Here is a 17881-nt window from a genome sequence, read left to right as displayed (position 1 = left end):
TTAGATGAGGTAACTTTTCTGTGGGATGTTTCAAAACTCATGACTTACGCGCTGCATTTTGGGCCTCCTAGTAAGTAAATCAATCTACAGAGATAATTTATCTTCATTGGCTAAGAACTAGTACTGTATAAAATGGGGGGGAAATACAGCAATTTTACAGTTGCTGCAGAGAAAAACAAATTGTGTTAAGCTTTTCTTTGTAGTGAAACCAATAATAGCTCCATAAAACTGCTTGTGTGTTAGACTTCTGCACTTAAGCTTGAACATTGTTGCTTCTACTAATCAAATGCGGACTTTGCTGTGGTAGTAACTAAGCAGGAAACAAGATTTGTTGAGTGAAAATGCACTGTTTCTTGTAGTTGCTACTTGTGACTATAGTATGGTGCCAAACCAGAAACACTAACGTATAAATGTCTCCTTCAGCTAACTTTTTCAGATGGAGTATTTTTTCCATCTCCTTGGTATTTCCTGGGACTTTAGCATCTGTTCTTGATTAAGTTCAGTGACTCGTTCTGACCTGTGCTGCTTTGGGGGAGAATCCAGTGGGTACTGAGGGGGAAATGTTTCATATCAAGAACTATTCTGTATCTAGTAAAAGTACAGTATATACCAGATGAAAATGTACCAACATAAGCTGTTTTTCAATCTTGCATTATCATAACTGGTAAGTCTTAACCTTTGCCCCAGCAAACATAAGAAAAATGATGTGGTGGGATAAACCTGCATGTATCCCTATGCAGTTTGGAAAAGGTCAATGCAAATACAGACTAATTCCCCAAGCTGCGTTTCAGTGACCAAGCGGTAGGATGCAGCTACTCAAAGGCTGCAACGCCCCGGAAATGGGAACGGGGAGGAGAGATGGTCGGTCTTCCAGGACACCTCCAAGAGGTGTCCCTTGAGAGAAGCCCTGGAACATCAGCGTGTGGGCCATGAGGTGTTGGGGGGGGAAGGCAGAAAGGTGAAGGATTTACAAGCTGCTTTGATAGGTGTGATCTGTTCTCATCCTCCAGAAGAGGTTCTGATTGCTCTAGCAAGGATGAGCAGTTAGTGACCCAAGGGAGAGGGCTGATGGCAGGTTTGAAGCAGTCTGAATTTCCCAGTGAGTCTGGATTTTCAAGTGCCAGAGTGAGATGAGCCTCGAGGCTGTGGGATGCTCTCAGACTTGGTCACCACAGTGATGGTGCTATAAATGCTTCTGCGACTCTGAAATTGGGATTTTAATGCAAGACAAGTCTTGAAATATCCAACCTGCCTTGATAGAACCTCATGGTGTCTGGGGCTCTACTAAGAGAAGGAGCAGTTCCAAATGGATTGGGTTTTGATGGGGTTGCTGCTGGATAGCAACTGCAGTGCTAGGTTGTTCTCAGAACTAATACCCTGATGGTTGGAAGGTCTTTTCATCCCCTATTCATTTAATAAGGTATGGCTAATAAAGTATAGTTACAGATTTTCTTTCTGCTAACTTACTGCTTAACTGTTACTTTATCTTTTTAATACCTAAAAGTCTTAATTGTGTGAATTGTGTGCTGCTACATTGTGCATTACAATGTTGAACACTTTCTCCAGCCAAACAGGAACGTGATTCTTTATTCTGTGTGATAACTACCATGTAAGTTTGTTTGTGGTAATTCAGCCATGTTATCTAACTGCTAACAATTGAACTTCAAGGTGTCATTATGTCACAGATGCTCTGAAAAATATACTTTAATGTCTGTGTCACGCATGTAACTTGGTGCTCATAGAATGATATATTTTGGAAAGTACTTAATGCTTTGCTTCTTGCTGCAAAACTCTTGCCCTGTATTTTCCTTTATTCTGGGCTGAAAGCTGCTTGCTGATGAGAATGTTCCTCCTCCTCCATATATCTAAAACTTGCTAGAGGAGTTTTAAATCTCCTTGATGATCTGCATCTTGACTACAGGAGGTGTCTGCCTCTCTCTTCTCTACATACGGCAGTGCATATATTAAGCACTGCAAGATTTAAACATCTCGATAGTTCTGAAGTGTGTGCCAGTGGATGTGCCCTGATACTAGAGTTATTTTTTTTCCCCGTTGGACATGATGTGACACGCAGGGCTCATCTATTTCTCCTTAAGCAAATAGTGGGTAGAGTGTACTAAAGACAGTAAATCCAGCTAATTAGTTCTGTAAATTAAACCATAAAGATTGGCCAACCCTGTGCTGCAATCCATGCATGTTTAGTGGTTAGAATAGCCGCAAATCTGCATCTCTGGCTGCCAGAATGCCTTAAGCTAAGAATAAATTTTTTTGTTGAATCATAAGCATTTTACATGGAGAATTGTCTCTGTGTATCATTTGGGAACGTGATTTATGCTATCAGACGTGTTAAGAAAGTTGGCCTATCTGGTTATCTTAGCATTGTGTTTTGTCCTATGAGTTTTGAGACTACAAACCACTAAGTTGGAGACCACCAGCATTTGAAGGAAACAAAGCTAATGTATGAGAAAATACACAATGATTTATAATGAAGGATAGCACCTTGCAGTGTTCCAGCAATATAATACTGCAGTACTATGCACTAATGTGCATTTTTTTGCAATTTTTCCCCCCCAAACTTAAGGACAGAGAACATCCTGTTTTGAATCGGACTGAGGAGTTGAGCATTACATTAACTTTCCTCAGAATACACAACTGTTCCCATATGCAGCAGATGGTAGGGAAAGACCGTGAATTGCGCTAACTTCAGGTAAAAAGAGTAAGTACTAGGTGTACTGATAAGTAGCTCTGTCCGAGTTCAGTTGCGTTATTGAGTTTTGCTTTAATTACTCTTTCTAGCAATTTGTCTCTACAGAAGAAGATGGCCTTTCTCTATTGTTGGTCCACTATGCTTCAGGACTTCTCAGTGTCAGTATCTTGGGGACCAACAATAACTTTTTTTTTTTTTGTTAACTAATTTATGATCCTGATCACATGCCAAACAGCTGTAGGGCTTCATTTTAGATACTTAGTATATGTCCTGACATCTGCCAGGTTGTCAGGCAGGGTAGTGCTGGGTGCATTGGAGGCATCCTGTCTTTAACGTAAGAAATGACAGCTTCTTGCGTTTCTGCGAATTATCGCAGTTCTACACGTTCACAGTCAATTTACGTGATAACTTCTGCTTTGCTGGATATGCTATGATACTGATATTTTGCTTTGCTATGATACTTTTCATACCTTTCCCACCTTCATTTTGACAGTCCTCTTACAGAAAAACTTGATTTGCACAAATGATGTGCAGTAAAACAGAACTTTGATTCAATATGCTGCTTGTTTCTGCAGCTGCTTCTATACAAAAGAAGTGACCACATCCAGGGTCCAGGAAGTCATCGCTGACAGCAGAAAGGCAAATGAGCAGGTTCAGTGTTCCTCACCAGGCCTCGAAGCAGTGGTTGTGTACCAGTATGGCTTGAGTCCATGTAAAATTAGTGGCTGTGTCAGTAAATTCTCAGGTTATTTCAATTCAAAGTGTCTGGGAAATAGACCCAAATCCCCCTTATCGTTTGTTTGATACTGGTTTTGTCTGAACTGATCTGACATTTTGAATCCGAAATCATTTTTGTGCCTAACTTCACAGGTAAGGTTGCAAAGAATGACTGAGTTCCTAGTGGTGCGGAAACCTTTGGCATGCTTCCAGCAGAGCCTGGGGATGATTTTCTGTTTTCCCAGTACTTGGATTTTTGTTGGCATCTTAAGAGCATTTAGATTACTGAGAAACGATAGTGACGTCTCTGGATTCCCAGAAGCAGAGCACTAAGTGATGATTAAGACTCAAAGGCTAGAACTTAACGTGAGCTACAGTTGCAGGCCACTAGTCCCTTACCGTACTCTTACAGAACCACCTTTACCACAACTGTTTTCACTTTCAAGTGAAAGTGGATAGTAGACCAAAAAAAAAACCGTGGGAACCGCTGAGCCACATCATTCTTAGGGAGTGTTCCCTGCGTAACAAATCCATGGCCCCTCTCTTCCCAGTGTGCTGTCCTTGGATAATGATTTTGGGTTTCAGGATAACTTACGCTTGCAGCAGTTTCATCTCGCCTTCACAGAGCTCAATTATATATGTAAAAAGTGATGGTATACTCACCTTGGCCAAGCCCTGACTCGGGTGGGTAGCAAAAGGAGCAAGGAAGGAAAAGAGACTCAATTTCAGTGTGTGCACAGTGAATATGGAGTTGCAGGATCATTTGTGTTGGAAAAATAGCCCAGCTCCGTAGGCACGGATTTCATTGTCCCTAAATCATCGCAGATGTGGTAATACCATATCCAGGGATGAATATCACTGACTATAATTTGTGAAGAACAAGTCCTTATCCAGCAATTGGTAAAGATAAAATGGAGCTATCCTTAAGCAGACAATTTATAACATATGCTTGTTCTCAATTGCAAGGGTTAGGGAGGAGATAGCAAAGGGGAATCTAATTCTGAGTAAAGCTTGATTGAGGCTAATGAGGATTAGGTACAGACTATTACAGAGCTTCAATAAAATGATTTTAGGAAGAATTTTGGTATGAATGACTGCCTGGTATTTTGTTAACTACTAATTTTTTGGTTTTTAACCATCTTCTTGCAAAGGGAAGTTTTAGGGTGCCAGAAAATGTGCGGCATGATAGAAGAAATAGCAACAGAAAACCTCAACATCAGGGAAAGGTTCCTAACTATGAAACCCTTTAAAATGTATTAAGGCCTCCAAATAACACAATTCCGTTGCCTTAGGTGCTTAAAACCAGCCTGGAGAAACTACTAAGAAAATGTGTGAGAAAGGCTGGCCCTGCCGTGGCCGCAAGTGACCTAGATGCGGGAGCACCTTTCTTTCGCTCCAACTTCTGACCCACCTGGAGGTACTGGACATCTTTGCATTTGCTGCTGGGCACTTAAAACCCAAACTTTCCAGGTTTCATCTTCTAAACAGCGGATTTCTGTTGCAGTGAATTTCACTGTATCTTCCTCCATTAACCCTACAAAGTTTATTCTGGGATTTTTAACAATTTTTCCCCCAGGCACCAACTCTCCTCTTCAGTTTTCTGGTTGCAGTTGCTTCGTAGAGGTCAGTATATACGATAACTATGGAGCAAGAGAGGAGTTACCCTAGATGAGAAACACCACTTCAGCATTGCGCAGGCAAGAAGAGATTAACTTTTGTGTGCCTTTATTCTACCAAAGTGGTATCTCTGTGCTTATTGTTGATGGGAATAAGAAGTATTATCTAAGTATAAAAACTGAATCTAGGTATATTAGGGGTTCTAAGTCTAGCCTGAGGACTAATGGTAAACTTGGGCAATGAAATTACTTTTTGTCTTAATTTCCTTCTCACTGGAGATGATACCCGAGATAGTTACTGTGCTTTGGGTGTTTGGTGGATAGATTTTGCTGGATGGTAGCCTGCTTCTAAATGCCCAGGTTTCCCTGTCAGAGCATAACGAAATGAGCTTCCTTGTTGGCAAGTGCTGCAGGACTCAAGGAAGGGAAATTCCACTGATACTGAATTTATCTCACTTGCAGAAATACCCATGGCTGCAGGAGGAAACTGGATCCGAGGCGTGTTGGCAGGGGAGCCCTGTGCTTGGCAGTGTCTCGACGTGTGTTCGCCACAGTTTGGCGGATTCAGGGACTGGGGTAGTCCTGCTTGTTCATTAACAGCGGCTTGATTAAGAGCCTATTCCGTCCCTCCACCACACGGTGGTACCAGGAAACACAGAATCGCTGCTCGGAGCCCGCAAATGGCAGCGGCGTCCAAAGACATCACGAGCTGCCCGTCAGCAGCCCTGGGGGGCTGAAGCCTGCTTTATTACAATCTAACACGCTATTCACTTTTCGAAAGCAGTGGGAGTGCTGCTGCGGTGTTCCCTATTGCCACGGTGCAGAAGATCAGTGTGAGACGGACAATAATCGCTTGAGCAACGTGAGTCTGCTTTTTGATCCCGTCTAATGTATTTATACAACCGTAGTATGTGAGCACTTTCTTTTTTTTTTTTTTTTTTTTTTTTAAGTTTTTGCTCAAACCCCATGTGGAGCGCTCAATTTATCAGTTTGCAGGCATACCTGGCATCTCACAGGAAATCCGCAGTATAGCAGGTCTTTGAACTTAGGCCTCCCAACGTCTATTTTAAGAATCCCTGGACCCTGGAATTCCTTTTTCTTTTTTTTTTTTTTTTCCCCCAAGCATTTATTACAGCTTCCATGACAAATGTCCTGAAAATTTAAGCCCAAACTAGACCTGTTATCCATCTCATCTGCCCTCAGCTGGGTAAGGGATGGATACTTCATCTTAAACCTAGATGTAAATAGCCTGGTCAGTTTGAGTTTTTCTGGTACAAATTATTTATATCAGACTTGCCAAATCTTCAAGCTGAGATTCCAGTATAAATTTTATTATTTCAAGAAATAATACTTTGCTTTACTGAAAAGCTTCCTACACTTTTTGTCATGCCTCCCTTTATGTTTGGATGCAAATATTTTGAGCGATTTTGTTTTTTCTCTGCAACCTAAGTACAATCTAGAAAGCAGAATTTTATTACTTGTGCTAATTCACAATGCTCTTTAGAAGTATAGCTTGAATGATTTTTCTGCTGCTGTAAAACTCAGCGCTACAGTTTGTTAGCCTGCAGCTCTTACCAGCCTGGCGTTAACGTTATCACCAACTGCACCAGAGTGACGTCCTGCGATACGTGCTGGGCTGGAGCAATACCGTCGTCCGCAGCGAGCTGTTTGTCCTTCAGCTTGTGCACTATGAAACACCTTAGTCTCGGGGTTATCTTCTCCTCACACGTGCTTTCCATGTTTACCTTTAACGAGCAGCCGTGCACAGTCGGGAAGGAAGTGGCTGCATCCAGGAGCTGGAGCAGCTGCATGTGAAGCACTTAACACCCTAATGGTACTTCCTTGAAGTGGATACGAAACAGAAAGATGAGCTCCTGGTAAGCCAAACTCATTATTCCTTTTCTCCGGTTCTCCATACTTGACCGGGGCAGGGATTACCTGGAAAGATGTATGTTTTGGGAGAAGTGGGCAAAATACCACACTAGATTACAGGGAAAAGGCAGAGGTTCCCAGTCACTGACAGATGCAAGTGCTGTGACTGAACATTGAAACTAACAGTTTCAGGGACATCTGATTAGGTGCCATAACAAAAAACATGTGACACAGATTTTATTCAGATGTCTCCAACAAACAGGCCCAGCCACTGCTATATCCTAGATAACAAACCTGCCGTGATTAGTCAGTGATTAGTCAAATGAGCAGACCAGAGTTCGAATCCATTTGCATGAGAATGCAAACGGGAGTTTGGTTTATTGATTAACTCAGTAAATGAACAATTTATACCAGCAAAGCAAGGATGAGCCAGCCTTAAGTTGCAGGTAGAGTTTGAATTGGGGGGGTGAAGGCAAACTCAGCCCAGACTGCTCAAGAGCCAGCTCTCCACCCCGTAACGGGGATGCTGATAGACCCTTCTTGCCTATCATTTGCTGAGGTGGTCCGGCTGGAAGCCTCACGGCAGCCTGAGCGAGCGTGCTGGCTGGACGTAAATGTATTGGCCCAGCTAGCGTACGTTAGACCCAGTGCCTAGCTTGCACACATGAGTAATCAGATTGTTTAAGATAGAACGGCCCAATGTCAGCCCAAGGTCCTCTCGCGCGCTGTGCGTGCTTGGCACGGGGTTTGGGCATTCGCCGCCTCTGTGCACCAGAGCAGTGAAAAGCACAGTGATTTATTTTCTGAAATCAAAGGCGTTGGATTCCTGCCCAGCATGTGCAATGGTGTCTGCACGCTGAGCAGGTAGCTCATTGCACAACCACGCACACGTGAAGGCAGGACTGAGGCTCCTTGCGTTCGTGTGCAGTTAAGCAGCAGCCGTTCTCACGCGCGGCTGGGTTACGCGAGGCTTCGTGCAATGCTCCGCTTCCCTCGCGCGGCTGGGTTACGCGAGGCTTCGTGCAATGCTCCGCTTCCCTCGCCAGAGGGATTCGCCGCCGCGTTGCCGCCTCGCACGCGCTCTGGGTCTGCAGCTGAGACACCGTCTCCATCTCGCACCGGGAGGCAAATGCTGAATTTCTCCAGTGACTGGTGCTAAGACCTGCAAGACCATGAAGGGTAACTACCCCGTGCTGCAGGTGTGCCGGTGTACCCTGTTCCTTGAGCCAGGCCAATTTGCTTCCTATCAACAACCCTTTTACTCTGCTGAATAATTTCTAAGGCCCTAGTGATGCTCTCTACGCCCAGCCATTTCCATGGCTGTTCCTGCCACTCCTGAAATGCTTCTGGCAGAGGGTGAGCTCGTACCGACAGCGATGCTGGTGATCTTGCAGAAGGGACGTTGTCCACTGGCAAAGTGACTCTCACGTTAATACTAGAGGAGCTGGCAAACAGCTGCCGAGTGACTGTTTTCTATTTCTGTTGATCAACATTACCTTTCAACGAGACACAGCGTTAGCTAATAGCACGTTGAGAGCCTGAAACACCCGTAGGCACGGGGGTACTCGGTGGTGGTGGGACCCTCTTCGCTACACCCGCAGCACTGGTAGTGCTTGGTGCAGCCCTTTTTTTAAATGTGCTTATTTTATGAATTCTTTAATATGAATCTTGGGACATGTTTTACTGCAAAAGAAGATATTTAGGCTCTGCTGATTAAATGCCCTCGTGGTAAAACTCTGCCATTTGGGCAACGCTGCCCTCCCCTCCTGGCAGTTGCAGAGAGAGGGAAGACGCAGCCCCTGGGTAACAGATCACTTTCAATCACGCAGAAGTCCACAAAGTTTGGAGGAAGAAAGGTAAAAGTAAACTTGCTTTTGATCTTAGCAATTCCAAAATTGTCTATTCTGAGCAATTCTGGAGACCGATGATGAAGTGACAACAGCACACGCGAATCAGGCAGGCAGAGTTTTAGCCTGCTAACACAGAACTCTGGGGCTGAACCTGGTAGCGCCTCTGTGGTCACTGGAGGGTAATTTTGAAAGAGGATTTTTCTGTTTAAAGATCAAGTAGCTCCTCCCCATCAGCAGAGGTGTAGGAACTCCAGGTAAACTCGCTGAGGAGTGCACCAAGCTCGCTCCTCTCAGAGAGCCAGAAAAGGCCCCGCTGGACAGTCCTGAGATTTCTAGCATAAAACATGAGGTATTTCTGTTCCAGCTTCTGGAAAGAAGCATGGCCCAAGAGCAAAGCCTCCAAGCTCCCTTCCTTTACTCCTCATAAAGGTGAGAGGAGGAAAAGGGCAATTTAAACAGCAGAAACAAAAAGTTCCACCACCGTTAGCAAGCTCTGCCCTGTTGTCAGATATTGATTCAGTCCTTGGGGGAGCAAAGGGGTAGTATTAGGAAATATTTGAGCAGAAAACTATCAACATCGCATTGCAGCACTGTTTTAGGGTGTCCTAAGAGACGTGCAACACAGCAAAGTATCTTGGGAGCTCACTAGCTCCAGAATCCTCTTTTTATGCTGATGAGGGACTGACAGATTTTCCTTTGCCAGGTAATTGTATTTCTGACATCGTTAAACCTGTTGTGCCTTTTGTTCGCTGCCCAACAAGGAAACCATTGAGCATGGTGCAGATGTATCTGCTACCTGTACCTGCAAGCCAGCTGAGTCATATCTGTGCTGCTGGGCTCTTTTAATCATCTTCTAAAACACAGACAGCAAGTGCTATTGGAATAGAAGTCGGAGACCGTTTCTCTCCCTAAATGATGAAGGCACCTCTTTCCCACACCTCGTTAGAAAATCTTGCTTGTATTTTGTTCTTCCTACATAATACAGTATCTATTGGTCGTTATACCAAAATAATTCCCAGACAGGATCACTTCTCTTATTTTGGAAGTGTCCTCTCTGTTTATTTTTGTGATGTGGCTTTTCAAGGCTGGGTGTGCGCAGCAGTCCCTGTTTTGTAACAGGAAGGAGAAGTAAAACAGTGCCGGTCATGAGCATATCAGTCTCGAACAAATCAGAAAGAAAGAAAGTTGCTATTTTTTTTTCCTAAGGACTGAATAGTTTTCTTGACATGGGGACTTTAAGTAAAAGCAAGCAGATGAGCATCAGGACTTCTGAAATTCACTTCCAATTTTGAAGTTGTTTCCTTGCTTTATTTTGAAAGATCTCTTCCCAAGCTGTGTGATGGGGTAATCGGGAATGGGTATTCATGTGTGCCCTCTATTAAGCAGGACGAGACTTGTTCGGTTGCATCATGAGACTGCGAATAGTGGAATGACATTTTCTTCCCCCTGGAGCTGGGTTTCTGCTGAAGTGTGTTTTCGTTTGCTGCTGCCGGGTTCCCTCACGCTGTCTGCGGAAACTGGGACCTGGGCGCCTGGGTTTATCCCGTAAGTAGCACAAAACTGAGGAAATATATTTGTGTATACTTAAAAGCCCCATCACTTGTTTACAAGATCTTAAACCTAAAAGAACTACAAAAATGGGCTGTACTTAGCGCAGCTGTTTACTCAGCTTTCTCCCTGGCGAGGGGACAATGAAAACAGGCCTGACAGTCTCACCCGTGTTTACAGTTTCTAATAGTTTTCTCTTTCATGTTATCACTCCCTCGCATAGCGCTGCAACGAAATAAGCTACAAACATAGCTGCATGCTAATAAAAAGCAAAAGTTGCCAGCTAACTGGAAATAGCTCACCACCTGGGCTGCAAACCCGGAGAAGCTTTAAAAACACCCCCCCAAAAAGTTTGTATTTATAGCAAACACTGGGTTTTGTAAAAGCCTTTCTCAGGTGTGGTTTGAGGCCACACTTGTCCTCCCGTTTTTGCTTTGAAAGGGAAAACTGGAGCCTTTGGGACCCGAGGAGCTCTGCCGGCGCGTGTCTGCCCGCGGGCGCTGCTGCCCCGGGCTCCCCGTTGAGCAGAGCAGCTCGGGGCCGTGCAAATTGCTCCTCGGAGGTCCTAGGAAATATCCGAAGGTTACAGCACGGCCAAATGCAGTTGGTCGGAGCGTGATCAAGCTCACACAGTTCAAATGCTGAAAAGGCAGGTCACCCTCCACTCTCCCGCAGTGCCGAGAGGAGATGCCTGCGCTTGGAGCAGGCTATTTCCCCTCTCTCCGGACACCAAGCGTCCTGTTCCGCGCAGAAACGAGCACAGACCACCACCCATTTACTTGCATCCGGGAAACGGAAGGTAACCGATATCGGGGAGACTGTCAGAGCGATTGTATCCATGACAACCGGCAGATATGGCCTCGCTGCCTCGGCAGCCTCCCTGCCCTCCCCAGGCGCAGTCGCAGCTCCGGCGGGTCCCTGTCCCCAAGGCCCCTCCTGCCTGCAGGCCGGCGTTCCTGGGAGGGAGGTGACGAATTCCCAGATTAAGAGAGTTTCCTGGAGGCAACAGCTTAACCACTTCTTGTCTCTGTTAGTAAAACTCTTCCTTGGCTGGAGCTGCATGTGCTTATGGCTGCTGCCCCCGGGAGCCCTGGGGGGGGGGATTTTAAAAACGGGTCTGCGGAGGAACCGCATGGTTCCCGGCGATGGAGGAGCAGCAGGCTGGGCCCAGCAGGCTGACGGTCGGTTTGCCAAAGCAGCAGGCCAAAGGCATTAAATAGTGCAAAAGAAAAAAGGAGTTTCAGACACACCAGGTGCCTTGATGAATGCAACGACTGGTCAGCTGAGCAGGCCCTAGGAGGTAGCACGATGCTTCCCTTCGCAGGCAGCACGGACAGAAGTTAAAGGTGTCCGGTCCGTTAACAGGCCTTCGCCTGCCGATACCCCTTTTTGGGAGGATGAGCACGCTGCCTGGAGCAGCTCTGCATCCCACCGCTGCTCCGGTGTGTCCGCTGGTGCCGGCTGCCGTCCAGACCGGCCGCAGAGCACGCTGGCATCGGAGGCAGCTGCAGTCGCGCAGAGCGGCGAGGAGCAGAACGAAATCCGTCACGAAAGGAAAAAAGCAATCGGCTGTTCAGCGCAGCCAAAGTTTCTCATTTACAGGGCCCCTGCTTTCTATCTCCCACGTGACGTTTGCACTGTGCTAAGGAAAAATGTCTCCCTGGGATCAAAACAAGGTGATCTATCATCCTTCCCTTCACAGTGGAAAAACAAAGCAGAAGATGCAAGGAAATGAGCTCTCAGACTGAGAGCTGGGGACGTGAAGACAGGACGTGGAGTTCGAGCCCCAGCCTGCCGACCTGGCGAAAACACGACTCGGTTTCTCTGACTGTAATGGGGATAACAACGAACTGAGGAGCTGATCAGTGAATCTTTAAAATGCAAAGAAGGCTGCTATAAGCTCTAATTAAATGACTGTCGTGGTGTGTACGCAAGGCAGATTACACCAGTCTGTCTCTGTAAGCTGGAGCAGGCGTTTGGGACTCAGCTTGGGAATTCTCCGGCGTGCAATCTTTCTGCATTTCCTTATATGTAGTGTAGCATGCAGCTAAAGAAAGATGCTCCCTGGCTCCAGGAAAAAGAAAAGAACGGATACAGCGAGCCATGGGAGCGCTGTGTTATTGCATGGTGAGGTGGAGAATCACTCAGGCAGCTTTTAACGTAACGAGGAAACCTCTGTGTCTTCAAAGCCCGATTGGATTTGGTAATGTGGATAAGGATGAGTCTCAATACTTCCGCTCTGGAAGTGGCTCTTTGGGGATAACTTAGTGGCTTAGTGAATGCTGTCAGCCTCCCTGAAGAGCAAAATGTGACAAACCAAAAGCCAGGCAACTGCAGAGGCAAAAATATCTACAATTATATTTGAGGATTAGATTTAAAAAAAGAAAGAAAAGCTGCAGCATTTTGAATTTTCAGCAAATGTAATAATGACGAAAGGGCCATCCAGCCAACGTGGAGATCTGTTTACCTGCGGCAGCAACAGTCTAAATGGAAATGTAGAAATCCTGCTGCGAACCTTAATCCAGCCTGCAGCTGTGTCAGAAGAATGCCAGTATATATGTTTTAATCACTGTATTTAGCCATAACAGTTACCCAAACAACAGGCTTTGGCGTTCAACTCAAAAAAATCATTTTTTCACCCAGCTTATGGCAAAGGGGCCGCGAGGATTTTGAGGATGCTGTGGAGCTACCTTAGCAAAGCTCTTTCCTAGCCTTCAATAAAAGCAGCTTCATAAATGGAGGACATAGGCGCACACAAGTCATTTTTGGTCTCCCTAGTATCTCTAATTTGCTATTTTATTATGAAAACCGGGCAGGATGAGTTGATACAGGTGCCACGCACTTAAACCAAAGTGGGTGCCGAGCTCTGTTCCTTCCAGCCTAAAGAAATCGTTGCTCCATAGAGCTCTGTAACTTCTGTCTTTTGTCAAACTCACTGTCAGCCTGCCTGTCCTTCTGCTGTGAAATATGAAGGACTTTCTGCATCCAGCAGACCTACCGGGGGGTGCGGGGGGAGCAGTGGATTCCTTTCTCCTCCCTTGCTGAACTCCAGCAGGCCTCATGCTGCATTTCGCACCGCTCCTCCGGATGCTGCTCACCAGCCTTTCACTGCGACCCTGAAAATTAAGCCTCGCTTTTCTCCTGGTTGCTGTACCACTCTGCGACTAGCCGGGTACCTAGTGGTTTTCAATATCTCAAAAGGAATTTCATTTTTTTAACTTTTTTTTTTCACTGTTTAGGGTAACAGTCATGACCTTGGGGTCGGAGGTTTCTCGGGGTTAATGACCAGCTTGATGCAGATCATCCCCTCAGCTGCTGCAGATCACTGCTGGGCACCCAGTCTTGCCTGACTCCCATGCACAACCCTCCTTGAAGCCGAGGGGCACCTGTGTGGGGAGCTGATGGGAAACGGCCTTCGTGCCTGTCACTTGTTATGGTTTAAATACTCCACTTTGGTTTTTCCATCTGGGTGGGAATCTCCAAGGGTGCTGGGATGTGATGTTCAAAGGTCGGCTTCAAGGGGCTGAGCGCTGAAGCAGAGCAGGTCGCGTCAGTGTTTCATCTTGTTCTCCTTCCAGAAAGCATGCGGAGCGTCATCCTTTGCTCATCTGTCTGCGCGTTCCTGTCCCGGCCCCATCTGACACGCACCCGCGGAGCAGAAGGAAATCCAAAAAGGGCGATGAATTTTGCAAACAAGTGAAGAAGGTGAACGGGATGCCAGTGCTGACATCATCGTGTTACGGATGCCATTTAAAGCAGGTTTCCGTCTGCACCAGCTGGAGGATGCACGTAACCAGACGGCACACTGCGCACCAGGCGAGAGGGGAAATTATGGACAGCTTTGGCGCTAAATGAATAACTCCGTGCAAGATCTGCTTCGGCTCGCTCCCGCAGTAAGTGACGTGAGTTTAATTGGGTATAACAGGACCTTGCTGGCACCATTCTGGTGGGTATTTAATGCTTTCGCGTGGGAGACCGACACGCGTGGCACGGAGAGGGGCTCTGAGCACGGGGTGGGAGAGAGCAGTCCCCAAACTTGACTCAAACAGCCACTGTGACCTGTGGGAGCTTTTTCTACTCAGTACCCCCCCCCCCATGTGAAAAAGATGACAGCACTGACACAACTCACAAGCAGCTTCTGAGGAGGACTTGCAAATTAGCTTCAAGTGCTGTGGAGAGCAGCTGAAGGTGTTAGGAGTGCTCTGCTCTGCTCTGCTCTTACTTCAGCTGCTCCCGCGCTCACCACGCTGCCGGTTTTAGGGCAGCGCTGGCTTTTGGAGGCAGGTGCCCCACGGCGTGCAGAACCAGAGCTGTGCGTGCCTTCACTCGGACTCAGTAAGTGATATTTCCAGCTGCGCCTGGATGAAGTCGATGCTTAGTGAGGCACCCTTTTAAGAAGAATTTGTTAGAAATTTTTTTTTTTTTTGTACAGAAACATGAAAACACTGTGCTTTGGCTTTTGGTATTAAAGAGTGAGGAGTACATTTCTCTATTTGAGAAGCTTAGCAAGTGAGGATAGCAATGAATTATGAATACTTGTGCTTAAGGCACTTTTCCTCTGAGGACTTCTGAACACCTCGGAAAGGTGGGTGTGTTTTTGATCCGTGTTTTGCTGGGAACAGGAAAAAGGGGGGGATGCGCTGCGACCGGTGCGGAGCGGCGACTCACGGCGCATCAGGGACCCAGGATCCCGCTTTCCCGGGGTGGTTTCCCGCTTTAAGCCGCGGTCCGAGCTGTCTGTCACCGAGTTCATCCCCGCAGCCCCCTTCGGGGGGGGGGGGGGGGTTCTTCCCGGTGCGGGCGGGGGATCCGCCGGCTCCGGCCCGAGGTAGCGGCACCGGCCTTCTCCCCCCCCCGCCTTCTCCCCGGGGCGGGCGGAGCCGCGCCGCCCCGCTCCGCCCCGGCCCGTCCCGTCCCGCCCCGCCGCCGGGGCCCGGGCAGCGCGGGGAGCCGGTGGCCAGCGCAGCGCGGCCCGGCGCCGCGGGGCAGCCCGGCGGCAGCATGCCGCTCGCCCAGCTCGCCGAGCCCTGGCCCAACATGGAGCTGGTGCATCTGGACACGGAGGTGAGCGGGGCCCCGGGCCGCCGCGGCGGGGCCGGCGCCGAACAAAGGAGCGGCGGGGCCGGGCCGGGGCCTCCCGGTCCCCGGGCGGGGGGCGGCGGGGGCGGAGCGCGAGCGGCGGGGGCCCGAGGCTGCCCGGCCGCCGAGGGTCCGGTCCGGTCCGGTCCGGCCCGGCCGGAGCACCGGGGAGCGAACGCCTCCCGGGTCGGGTCTCTCCCTCCAGGGCTCCCTCTCCATCCTTCCCCCCGGACCCGCTGCCCGGGCAGGGCTGCCCGCGCTCCCCGCCCCGGTACCCGGCACGCTTCCCTGTTATCCTGGGGGATGCTTTGCTTTTCCCCTTGCGATTCCTCCGCCAGCTGAGGCAGCGTGCTCAGGCAGCCTCTGCTTAAGCTTTGTCTCCTCCAAGCTGGAAGCAGCATCTTTCCTGAACGAACGATACGGGCGTTGGGGATTTTGCCCCGACCCCTTTACCTGGACTCAGCAGCCTCCCCTGCTTTGGGCCGTATGCGGTGTTCCCTGTCCTGCTCCCTTTCCTCCTCTCATGCCTAGCGATGTTGTGGCGGTTGAGTGGTTAGATTTGCTCGTTCCTATTTAAAATTGCCTCTGAAAAGATCTCTGCCTTCAGCAGAGGCAGCGTTTCACTCCTGCTGCAGTGCTAACACAGAGGTCTGCTAGCAGAAGCAGGTGAGGCTGCCTGACTTCCATCGGCCAGACGTGGCGAGGCTTCTTCTGGAGGCTTCCCTGGGCCCGAGGTGCCGCACGTGCTGGGGGGTCGCGGCGTCTGGGCTGGAGGCGCCGGCAGCGGCCTCGGAGCGTCCGCTCGGAAGCGGCGCGGGAGTCACGAGGACGTGTTTGTGCTCGAAGGTGGGAGAGGAGGGAGGTTGCTCAGCCTGCAGCGGCTGGCTTGTGATTCCCGAAACCGCGTCGTGCCTTCGGAGCCCAGCCGGGGCACCGGAGCAGCTCAGAGCTGGAAGACGGGGCTTTTCGAGTCGGCAGTTTCTCTTTTCCTAAATAGGAAGCTATCCTGAAAAGCTAAATGATGAAACTAAACTCATAACAGGAGAAAAACAATGCCAGCGCCCAGGGCAACAAATGCCGCTGGCAAGATCGGTTTACGGCTTAATCCTGCGCCTTTCAGGTGCCAGTCAGCTGGCTGTGTCCCATCACGAGATCTCCTCCGACCGGAAGCTGCTGCGGGAGCTCCCGTATATTTGTCAGCTGGAGTCAGCTGTGAAGATCAGGGTCCTTGCTGGTTTCCCCCTTGCACTAGTAACCGATGTGTTCATTGTGAACCGAAACTTGGGGTTCTGCCTCTCGGGTGTCCCCTTCCCCGTCTCACCTTGGCCAGGGCCCTAGGTCAGCTCCAGGGCTGGCAGCCGTTTGCGTGCGGCATTTCCAAAAATCGCTTTCTTCAAGCCTCGGAGGGCCGCGTCGCTGCGGTGGGCGGGACGCTAGCGATTTGTCCCCCCCGGTCTGGGGTGAGCAGGTCCGTGCTCTTGCTCCGAGGAGGAAAGCAGCATGGATGCTCTTGGCCTCCAGACCTGGCTGCGGTTGCCGCACCAGCATGTTCCTTCAGCTGCAGCAGCGAATCTGCAGGCTGCAGAGAGGCACCTGGGCTCGGGGGGTTTCTGCACCTCGCCAGGTAAAAGCTGCCGAGGGTAGGGGCCCGGTGGGAAGGTTTTAGCCTCTCCTGGGCAAGGTGGAGACGTTTCTGGAATGTCAGTTACGTAAATTGCCCTGGGCTCGCTGCCACCGGGGCTTAACCCGGCTTCCTCGTACCTTTGCTTTCTGAGTCACGGAGCGGCGGTGCTGCCACCGCGCCGGCGGAGGCATCGGGCCTCTCGCCCGGAGGTTTGGGGTTTTTCCACTGCCCCGCAGGAGCGCTGGCGGTCTGATCCCGGGGCCTGCTCACAGCTGGCACCCGCCGTCCTGGCCCGCCGGAGCTCGGCTTGGAGCTGCTCCGCGGAAAATGCATGGGAGTGGGTGGCAGCGGGAGTGAGGACTAATCCATCGCGGGAGAGAAGTGGATCCACCCCGGTCCTGGGGACTGAGCTAGTTTCCTCATGGGTTTTATTTTTCCCTGTTCTCTCTCATGCTTCTCTCATTCAGAATATTGCTTAGGCAGTCGAGAAATCCGGCTGGGGCAGAGAACCAGTGACAGAGCCGAGCTGGGTGACTTCATCGCCATAGCGATGGAGAGTGTCATCTAGGCCATGCTTTTCTTTAAACTCTTGTCTTGTTACCCAAACATACAGCAACGTAATGACGTGGGATTACCACAAACCCAACCATTTCAGGCTAATTATTTTTGCTTGTATATATGTGTCCTCTCTTACTGAGCAGAAGCTATTCACGAGCAACTATCTTTTCCAAGCATCTTAGCTGAACCGCGCACAAAACAACGATGAGAAGATGCAGGAGGAGGCTGTGTGACTTTGGCCTCTGAGCCTGGTGCACGGCACAGCCGACTCCTCAGTCTGCTTGGGCTATGGTGGTTTTGTTGGAGATCT

The 17881-nt window shown here is 49.0% G+C and overlaps 1 protein-coding gene across 9 annotated transcripts in view; it reads left to right on the top strand.

The window, feature by feature from the left end:
- Nucleotides 1–13739: 13739 nt before the first annotated feature.
- Nucleotides 13740–17881, top strand: part of RPS6KA1 (ribosomal protein S6 kinase A1) — a 42306-nt gene continuing 38164 nt past the window's right edge. For 4 of the 9 annotated variants that reach the window (XM_064525031.1, XM_064525029.1, XM_064525030.1 and 1 more), the window contains exon 1: nt 15212–15374. In XM_064525031.1, coding sequence (XP_064381101.1) covers nt 15312–15374 — 63 coding nt within the window. In that variant the 5' untranslated portion in view covers nt 15212–15311. Of the gene's footprint in view, nt 14204–15210; nt 15375–17881 lie in introns of those variants that run through there. The other 5 variants (XM_064525026.1, XM_026098102.2, XM_026098099.2 and 2 more) reach the window with 5 other exon arrangements.

Source organism: Dromaius novaehollandiae, chromosome 23 (genome assembly GCF_036370855.1).
Source record: "Dromaius novaehollandiae isolate bDroNov1 chromosome 23, bDroNov1.hap1, whole genome shotgun sequence".
NCBI classification, from domain to species: domain Eukaryota; kingdom Metazoa; phylum Chordata; class Aves; order Casuariiformes; family Dromaiidae; genus Dromaius; species Dromaius novaehollandiae.
The sequence above is the reverse complement of the archived record's forward strand: the minus strand, read 5'-3'. Positions and strand labels throughout refer to the sequence as shown.